The sequence below is a fragment of the Sitophilus oryzae genome, unplaced genomic scaffold (assembly GCF_002938485.1).
Source record: "Sitophilus oryzae breed Bouriz unplaced genomic scaffold, Soryzae_2.0 scaffold_2024_pilon_pilon, whole genome shotgun sequence".
NCBI lineage: Eukaryota > Metazoa > Arthropoda > Insecta > Coleoptera > Curculionidae > Sitophilus > Sitophilus oryzae.
The window spans coordinates 481,351-492,069 of record NW_022146752.1 but is presented as its reverse complement, the minus strand read 5'-3'; the positions used below and the strand labels follow the sequence as shown (position 1 = coordinate 492,069).

The window sequence follows — 10,719 nt, the reverse complement described above, 5'->3', positions numbered from 1 at the left end:
GAGGCTTACGCAAAGCTGGTTAGGAAGCTACAAGTTGTTCAGCCAAACGCGACTAAGGCTTCAGTTATAACTAAACTTAACAGTCTTCGGGAAGGATTTCGAAGGGAACATAAAAAGTTTGTTAACTGTACGTCAGTCGTCCTACTTCTAATTGATTTTTACGATCATCGTACCCGTACGGCATTAGACTCTCTGGGAAAATATTCCCAACGGCGCACATACGGCAAAATAGGTACTTTACAGCGACAAAACCATATTTTTTTATTCAAACTAAGCACAAAAAAACACAGCTAGTAGAATTCTATAAGTAACTCCCCATTTAAATCCGTTTATATTTTTTTCGAATGATAATTTATAAAAGCGCAGGCGGCTTTGCAAGCAGACATGCCTCGCGCGACTATCACGCTAACCTGGTTACGTCAGAATATGTCACAGTTACAGTTAGTATTTGTATCGATTTCAAAGTATTTTAAGTAGTTTTTCTAGATGGATCCTATAGCTACAGGTATGTACTACTAAGTTATTTTATGTAATCAATTATTTTAACATTGAAAATGTTTCTGTTATCCTATATAAGGGAGCCCAAATCGAATTAAAATGCTACATTTGCCACACCATGACGTCATATATACAAGGGTATAGGAAATCTCGGCGCAGCGGCGGCAGTCGGCCAGCGCGCGCAAAAACCATTACATCGCTAATTGTTTATTGATATATCTTTATTAGTTTAAAAGCAAAAAATATGGGGTTTGCTTTGATACCTTGTCAAGACATAAGCGAAACTTTTAAATTGTTTCTTTTTTTCATTAAGGTCTTCGTTTTTCGTTAAATGAAAGTTATATTAAGAAAAATCTATTTTTAAACCAAATTTTCACATGATTGAAATGATTATTCATGTTTAAAGTTTTTTTTGGTCATCAGCGCTAATGGAAATGTTTTTTTGTAAATAATTATAAAAAAATTACTCCCTACGAAGACTTTATTGTGTACTGGATCAAAAAATAAGTATTTGCTTTCTCTATACGGTGGTATTAATATATCGATTTTTGATGATATTGCCCTTTTACCCGGTCTAATTTTGTACTACTTTCGGAATAAGTGTCCCGATATCATGTACTGTACTTCAATCCCTGAAAAATTCAGCTTGTGACACCGAAGTGAGAGGTAACGTCAAAATAAGCTTTAATCTACCTACATCATAGGTAGGTGTAGGTACTCTAGGTATATTCTACCTAGACAGTAGCTGAACTAGCTGACAGTAGTAATTAATTTGTTATCCGATAAATAGTTGTCATTATATAAGTTTAATCATCTTATACCTCCTATAACGGTAGGTTTTGGATTTTTCCTGATTGGGTTTGTTAAACAAAAATATACTGGGCATATAAATGTCTGTTACAGTATAATAGTAATGGCTATATCATGTTATAACACATACATATGTATTGAATGTACTTATTTTAACCAATGCATTGTTTTGTTTTTTTTAATCTCACAAATAAGAAATGTTTTATAGTTTTTATTATAAAAAACAGTGATTATACAATTTATTTACACCCCTTACACTGTTTTCTGTAAGGGGTGTAACCAGGAGTATATTTCGTAACCTCTTACGATATAAGAGGACACAAAGTGTTTTATTACTTAATGCTTAAAATTTAATAATATATTTGTACATAAAATAAAATAGACTAGAAAGTCAATTAATTAATATTGACGTAATTACTAAATAAGTACAAGATTTTTTTTCTAAAAAAAACCAAACCAAACCAAACACATTTGTTTCACGCATTAACCTGTAACAATACTGGTAGGTACGTGCACAGATTTTTTCCTAGATAACTTAAAAGTCGTTAGAAAGTCTAATTATATTTAAAGAAGATATAATTCCAACAAATTACATTATAAGGCCAATAATGCACAAGTAATACCATTAAAATTTTAGCGTTTTTAAGTTGTGTAACATATTTCTTTAACGAATTAACCTGTAACAATAGTGGTAAGTACGCGCACAGATTTTTTCGCTAGGTAACTTATTAAGTCGTTAAATAGGCCTATAAAAGCTATAACATAGGTAACTAATATTTATAATTTAATTCGAGTTTTAATCTCAAATAATAAATGTTTTTACTGGTGTATTTCTGAAGTGTTCATTATTAAAAGTAGATATTCTTCAAGTTATGCGAAGTAATAAGTAATGTTTCCGGTGAGACCGCGTATATGTCACCGGATTCTGGTTAGTATAAAGACTTTTCCTATAGAAAGAGTTTTTTTTATATTTTCCTTTCAAAATAAGACTAATTTCTTCTTATTCTTTTAAATATTACAGTGCGTCTTTTTCCTAAAATGTTATACTTAATTTTCGCTTAAAATTAAAAAATCACAAATGGAGGAAAATATACGTTATTGAATAAAGTTTATATAAATCACTTTACCATAACAAACAAGTAAAAACATGTCATGGCGGAAGATATTCAGGTGGCATTTCACACGTTTATCTATTAAAATCGAGATTAAAATAATAAACTTGCGTAACATGTTATACACGAGATAGAAAGTTTCAGAATCGATTAATACGCAATACGCTACGCAGTCAACTTATTCCTATGCGCGGATGAGCGTTTTCAAGACTCTTCCTTCGGCCAGGGTCACAACGCCGGCGAAGAGGAATTGGCCTACGTTTGGCTAAACAGGCTGGACACGGTGGAGTACGATATTGGCGAGTCTGAATATTTATAAAAATTTGCAAAGTAAAATGTGTTGGAAAAATAATTAATCCATACATATATAAAAGCTCAAAGGGTTTTTTTGTTGCATCCATCCCGCCGAAACCGCTTTACCAGTCTTGATGATTCTTTTTTTAAATGATAGGTATATATGTGTAGATTTGTTATGAAGTATTTTTATAGTACTTAATGGCTATTTCTTTGTGTAAAACGACTAAATACTAAAACATACCTGAAAAACACCTACACACAATAACTCCAGAAATAAATTATTTGTCATTGTCAGTGGTGTGTCAGTTAGATTATATATTAAGTTTTTAGATATTTTAGAGTGAGTTCATGCCGCCAGCTTTAGATACATAAATATTAGCACAAAGGTTCGTTTAAACGACATTAGTGAATTAGCTACACAAAGCGATTTTAGGAAATTCATCCTCTTAGAGAGTAAAATTATCTCGGAACAGTTTGTTGTATGAAAATTCCTTACTATTTGGTCTAGAAGAGTGAAATCCTACAAAAAGAATTAGAAGAAATTTTTGAAATTCATCAACCAAATGGGTAATGTTAGTAAAAATTTAAATAAAATTTGGTGACCTCTGGATTATACACATAAAAATTGGCACAAAGGTAAAGCGAATTTATGAAATTTATACCCTTAGGGAGTAGAATAGGGAATGAAAGTTTGCTGTACGAAAATGCAATACTATAACATTATAAACCAGACAGTATAAAATTTTATACAAGGGTTTATTTAGTGACACCATAACGAAATATATCTTCCTCAATTATCTTTCAAAGAATAAAAAATAACCTATAAAGAGAGTATTAGTGCTCTTAATAAATAAAAAAAGATGAAAAATAAAAACATCTATGCTCACTAGCCCTCTATAAAGAAGTAAAAAATCATTTAAATCAATGCATGAACGATTCGGTGTAACGCGAACGTAGTCGCGAGAAAAGCTAGTAATATATTAAATTATTTTATTTAACTCGTTAATTTTCATTGAAAAGGAATTTTTGTAATTCGCCACTATATTAGTTAAAAACTAAGAAACTCATATCAAATTTAAGTTTTGCGATTTTGACTTATACTTTTACAAAATCTGAACACATTTTAAAAGAAAAAAAGTTTTGATAATATTTGTGTAGATTGACTACAAGTTGTATAACATAAATTTCTACGACCGGTCTACCTAGTGGTCTGCAGCATCGCCTTGTGGTGCAAACGTGGGCCTCTTAATCTGTGACGTGACGCACAACAGCCAAGAAAAACAGAAGCGTGGCTAAGAATTTAGTAATTTAAAAAAAAGTCTTTTAGATATACTAGTAGGTATTAAAAAGTTTTGTGTTTAAATGGGGTTTGCCTTTAACAGTTAAAAAATTATATCGTAAAGTGTAACTTTCCGTAAGAATTCTTTATCTGTGATTGATCATGATCTGTCATCATGTTAACCTGATGTTTTGTATGTTATTTTGTTTTTTTTTTCGAGGTTTTTTTGCTTGCTTGTTTTACGGATAGGTGCGATCGCATAATTATTATTGATAATGTTTTATTTAATTTTAACATTACTACTTTTTCAGTCTGTTTCATTACTACTTTTTCAGTCTGTTTTAAATCTGTTGTTTTTTTTAAGTTCGTTATTTAAACATATGTATGTAATACACTCATATTAACACTAATCATATTTTTACGTTTTTATTCATCATTTTCAATGCCCCCCCGGTTGCATCTTTGTAAAGGACTGTGAATTTTTTGATTGGTAGACTAGGTTTCAAAGCAAATTTCAAATGAATTTATTTTCTGAAAATTTTTGGAAAACGTCATTTTAAGTTAGAATTACAACAAAGTTCCGCTTAGTACCACATTTTTTTGTAGTTTATGTTGTTGCTCTGTCTTTGTATAATAAATAAACTAAAATCTAGCTATCCCAAATCATCCTTTTTTAACATATCTGCATTTGTTTGCAGGTAGTGGGAGTGCGCCTAATTTTAAGAAAATTGGTGTCAGCAGGAATGAACTTTTTGCAATCTTAAAGAGTGTTAATTTTTATAAACAATCATCATCGCAGTGCAATGAACATTTAGTTAGTTATATTAAGGACAAACTGAGTATAGATAAACTTTCCAAAATATCAGAAAATCGGTTAAAAGAAGTGGTAAAAGTGTTTGTGTCTAAACTTTTAACAAAATGGAAACAAAGCCATCACATTGAAGCAAGGTTTATGAAAAAAAATACTTATTGGATAGCAGGAGCGGTAAACTTCCCAAATTTACAATATACTGTCTCTACGCCAACGACATCGACACAGGGACGACCGAAAAAGTTATTCAGTCAAAAATGCAAGAGATCGCAGCAGAGGGAAATCAGGCCTATTGTTTCGGAATTGTGTTCTGAAAAACTTGCGTATGCAGTTGAATCCAGTTTAGTTAAAAGTGGTAAAAGAACTGCTGCAAAAGTAGTAAATCTTGCTTTATCATCAACACCAAAAAGATTAAAAAAAATGAAACAAGTCCATGATTCATCTTCAACCTTTACTATGGACCTATATACCCCGGAAGAAGCACTCGGACTTATAGTAGACTTAGGATTAACTAAAGACGACTACATAACACTTCAAAGAGGGGCAAAAAGAAAGGGTGCTAATATATATCCTTCATACCCTGCTATTGCTGAAGTAAAAAAAAAATGTTACCCACCAGGTATGTTTATCACAGAGACAGAGGCGACAATTCCATTACAAAACCTGTTGGATTTAACTATTAGTCGGCTAGCACATATTCAATCAGAAGTATTGCTGCAGAATGTTCCAGATGAAGTCATAAACATAAATGTTTTTTATAAGTGGGGTCTTGATGGTAGCGGTGGCCACAGTATTTATAAGCAAAACTTTGCTAACCATTCAGAATATGGCGATGCCAACATTATATTGTGTACAATTGTACCTCTAGAAATATCGATTCAATCTAGATCTGGAAAACAAATTTTTTGGAAGAATCGGAGCCCATCTTCTACCAGATATTGCCGTGTCGTAAGCTTTAAACTAAAAAAAGAAACAAAAGAGACCATGAAAGAGGAGTACTTGGAGATTGAAAATCAAGCAAATAATTTACGGCCTACAAACATTTTCATAGGTAACAAAGAACTGGCATTTAAACATATTTTGGTCTGCACCATGATGGATGGAAAAACATGTAATGTGCTTACGGACACGGCCTCATCCCAAGCATGCAACGTATGCAAGGCCACACCCAAAGACATTAACAATATAGAAAAAATGGTAAATATAGCGTGTGACTCATCTACATATAAATTTGGAATATCTGTGTTGCATGCATACCTTAGATGCTACGAGTACCTACTTCATATTTCTTATAAAATGGACAACAAAGAATGGCAGGCAAGAAGCCAAGAGGCAAAAGAAAGTGTTAAGAATAGAAAGAAAGCAATTACTTCTCAATTTTACTCAGAAATGGGATTGGTTGTAGACCATCCAAAACAGGGAGGAGGCAACAGTAATGATGGGAATACGGCCCGCAAATTTTTTGATAATCCAGTGTTAGTGTCGGAAATAACAGGTGTCGATAAAGATTTAATTTCCAGATTTGCAAACATTCTGAGTGCGATTTCAAGTGGGCACTATATTAATGAAAACAAATTTAAGATTTATTGTCTTGAAACCGCTCAAATGTGTATACAGCTTTATGGATGGTACAAAATGAGTGCTACAGTACATAAGCTGTTGCTCCATGGAAGTGATATTATTCGGTCTTTTCCTCTGCCTATTGGGCAATTATCCGAAGATGTTTTAGAGGCCAGTCATAAGAGTTACAAAAACTTAAGGTTATTTCATGCTAGAAAAACATCGAGAATTAACACCAATACGGACATCATAAACTGGCTACTTGTTTCATCCGATCCGGTAATTACTTCTTGTCGCAAAGATGTACAAAAAAAGAGGAAACCGTTTTCGGCGGTAGTCATCGGAATGTTAAAAGAACCCGAATTTTTAGGACAAATGTATGTGGAACAAGCTGACGACTCTGACTCTGACATCCAAGAGGAAGAAAACACATAATGCGAATAAATAAGGGATAAAAATTTATTTTACCCTTTTTCATTGTTTTCCTTCTTTGTAACAATTCCAATACACTGGCAAAAAATAATTTTAGGATTAAGTAAGACAATACGAATAAAAAAACTTTGAAAAATTTTACACTACTAAATTTTATTCTTAAATCTACTTTCAACCTGTCTTTTAAAATTCTTTTGACCAATTTACCAAGGTAGATATGCAAGTAAAAATTAAAGTTTCCATTCAGAATATTTCTTTTTTATAATAATAATTATATCTAGTTTATTACCGTAGGTATTGGTGGATTTGGAAATTTTGTTACACACTGTATATAAATTATAAGCCAAATTAGGTCTATATTAGAAATATATGGTTAGTTCTGTACTAAAATATGCTTTGCATGTAAATTCTAAGTTAAATACCAAATTAAATCAATGAAAATGTTTTTGTCGCTGTAAAGTACCTATTTTGCCGTATGTGCGGCGTTCGGTTAAGTATGATGTGATATGAAGTAGTATATGTAAGGCACCACCCTGGCCAGAAGACATAGGGCAGCCGTCCGATGTTGTTGTCTATAACATAGTACATGTATACGGCACTCGTCCTACAGAGTTGGTTTTGAAAACCGTACCGGTACGTCAACCGTCCTGAAAGGACAACAGTACGTCGACTCTCGAGCAGTCATATAATTCGCACCCATCCCATTATGCTGTTTTCAACTTAAAGATTTTTGGTCGCATTTTGTTGGTGATGTATACAACTAAATGTTCACCATATCTTTATACACATGCTTTGAATTTGTTAACTGCCCCTTCCCCAGTCCCCCTCAGACTCTTTCGAGATGTATGCACTAACATATTCCACTGCATATCACTATAACAGATGCCCTTGTGCACTTGTTCTTTCTCTTTGCCCACCCTTGGCCCCTTCAGGACCAAACGGTGGTTTTACCTTTGTTACGCTTATGTTTTAATCCTAAATAATTGGGTGGGGTGCACTGCTATTTTGGTGCATTGCCTTATGTTGGATTGACCAAGTCGCATTATTATTACCATTGTATTCAACTGTGTCTCAATTATTGATGTTGTTTGTTCGTCCCTCTTCTGAGCGACTTTGTAAGTTATACAGGGTGTTTCAAAACAAATGCGAAAAACTTCAGGGGGTGATTCCTTGTTCAAAATAAAGGGTAGTTTGCTTTATAAACGTTGGGTCCAAAGTCAACCATTAGGGAGATATCGCGGTACAAAGATGGCGGAAAAATAATGTTTTTATTTTTTATCTTGAAAACGAAAAGAGATAGACTAATGAAATTTTATGGAAGCATTACTGTTATGAAAACACACTTTCTGGTAATTTTTTCATTTTTTAAAATGAGTGGAAGGGTTGAAATAAACTGCCCTATCATTCTTGTTAACGAAATTTAAAGAAAATCTTATCAAACACATGCAAAAAATTACTTGGATAGTTTAGTTTGTTTAGAAACTTTTTTTATCTCTTGTGTTTTTTTGATAAAACTCACCGATTTGAAATTAAAAAATAAAATGTAAAGCATTACATGTCAGGACAAAAACATTTTAGATTAAGAATCTAGTGATAATAACGATAATAATAATCATCTAGATAATAACGTATTGCAGTAGAGTAATGTCAAATAAAATAATATTAGGAACATCCTAAAAAGTAACAGCGGCCGACTAGATTTTTTCCTAAAAAAAATTACAGCAGCCAACTAGATTCTTTATCAGAAAATGTTTTTGTCCTGACATGTAATGCTTTACATTTTATTTTTTAATTTCAAATCGGTGGGTTTTATCAAAAAAATACAAGAAATAAAAAAGTTTCTAAACAAACTAAACTATCCAAATTAATTTTTTTGCATGTGTTTGATAAGACTTTTCTTTAAATTTCGTTCACAAGAATGATAGGGGTAGTTTATTTCAACCCCTTCCACTTATTTTAAAAAAGTGAAAAAATTACCAGAAAGTGTGTTTTCATAACAGTAATACTTCCATAAAATTTCATTAGTCTATCTCTTTCCGTTTTCAAGATAAAAAATAAAAACATTATTTTTCCGCCATCTTTGTACCGCGATATCTCCCTAATGGTTGACTTTTGACCTAACGTTTATGAAGCAAACTACCCTTTATTTTGAACAAGGACTAACCCCCTGACGTTTTTCGCATTTGTTTTGAAACACCCTGTATATACCATTGTAAAATGTTAATGTTACTAATGATTATTTATAAGAAACCAATTTTTATAACAGCTGTAACCTTTGCTTCACTGTGATTATTTTTGGCATATTGTTGTCATTAACTTTTTTACATATATTAAGTTGTGGGAAAGAAAGATACCCCCGCTATAATTTTCAAATATTTCTCTTTTCATGTATTGAGACTTTTTAATATTTAAATTGTATATTAATCTTTAAAATGTGTCCAGTGTTTTTCTGGTTGCAGACATATAGTAATATATTTTAATAATTGTAAATGTAAATATTATCTAATGATCTCCACTGCTGTCTCGTTGCACGAATAAGGGTGTTTCTGAGGTTTCTTAAGTGTGCGTGCCTTGGTCGCTTCACTTATCCACATGACCATCCACCTACATAGTTTTTTACATACATTAATTACACCAATATTACATAGACAGGCAACAACCCCGTTCGCCATCCATAGTTAACTTTATATTTTTCTTGACGTTTGACGTTTAACTAATGACAGATAAATGTCAGTGTTGTCGTTTGTCAATTGCTGTGCGCCTCCTTGCCTTAAATTGAGACGCAAATGAAAAGTGCCTCGAAGATCTCGCAATTATTTCCAATGTTTTAATTAATATAAACAGGCGGTTTAATCGCCTTAAGATAGCCCTTAATGTGGTTGACTGGTCAGTGATGATTTTAGTATGGAGTCTTCAATGTTTCCGTTAAGCCTATTTTTAACGTAGTTTTTAGAGAAAGTTTTTTACCACGTTGAGTAGTTGAGCCCTGTAATAGGTAATTTTTACATGGAGGCATTTGAGGAGACACCGCTTAGAACTGCAACAAAAAGACCTAGTTGCTAGCTGCGCTAAGTAGACGATACCTTCGTAATTTGGAAACATGGAACAGACGATCTTAATAATTTCCTTCAACATCTAAACAACATACACCCCAAGTTCCAATTTACGATGGGAAGTAGAAAAAGACAGACAGCTAGCCTTTGTAGATGTATTAGTAACCAGACGACAAGACCTAAGTTTGGGACTCAAGGTGAACCGGAAAAACACCCATGCATATCGCTACCTACATAACAACTCAAACCACAATACCGGTCAGAAAAGAGCGGTCATAAAAACACTAGTAGACAGAGCCAGACGAATCTATGAACCGCCACATATCACTGAGGAATTAGAACACCTAGACAGAGCCTCACCAGCCAATGAATACCGAGAGCAGACGATCAGACGAGCCATGAGACCGAGGCGACCTGTTGAAAAGCAAGAATAGGAAAATACATATCGAAATGGGGTCGCAATTCTTCCATATATTGGAGGTGTTACTGACCGCTTTGGAGCTTAACATAAAATTACTAGCCAGGTGACGCGTTTAAAAACAAACAAATCCGTTTTTCTCTCAACATTACATGATGGTCTAATACTTTGTGATAAGACTGGAAAACCTGACATTATAACGTTTTATAACGCAACCAAATATTATGTAGATATATTTGACAAGATGTGCGGGAACGTGAACGTGTTAAGGAAAACAAGAAGATGGCCGCTTTGTCTCTTCTACGGTATGATTAATATTGCCTCTATTAATTCATGGATTGTTTATAATCATAACCAACGAAGAAAGGAGTTAGAAACAATCTCGAGAAAAAACATTATGTATTTATTATCAGACCAACTAATAAAACCATGGTTGGAGCAGCGGAAAA

At 33.0% G+C, this 10,719-nt stretch overlaps 1 protein-coding gene across 1 annotated transcript; it reads left to right on the top strand.

Moving 5' to 3' along the window:
• The first annotated feature begins 252 nt into the window (after positions 1 to 252).
• LOC115884168 lies at positions 253 to 7,259 on the top strand. The gene is made up of 2 exons (XM_030902669.1): positions 253 to 505; positions 4,695 to 7,259. The coding sequence occupies exons 1-2, from the start codon at positions 487 to 489 to the stop codon at positions 6,800 to 6,802; spliced, it is 2,127 nt and encodes a 708-aa protein (XP_030758529.1). The 5' UTR covers positions 253 to 486; the 3' UTR covers positions 6,803 to 7,259.
• Positions 7,260 to 10,719: the final 3,460 nt, after the last annotated feature.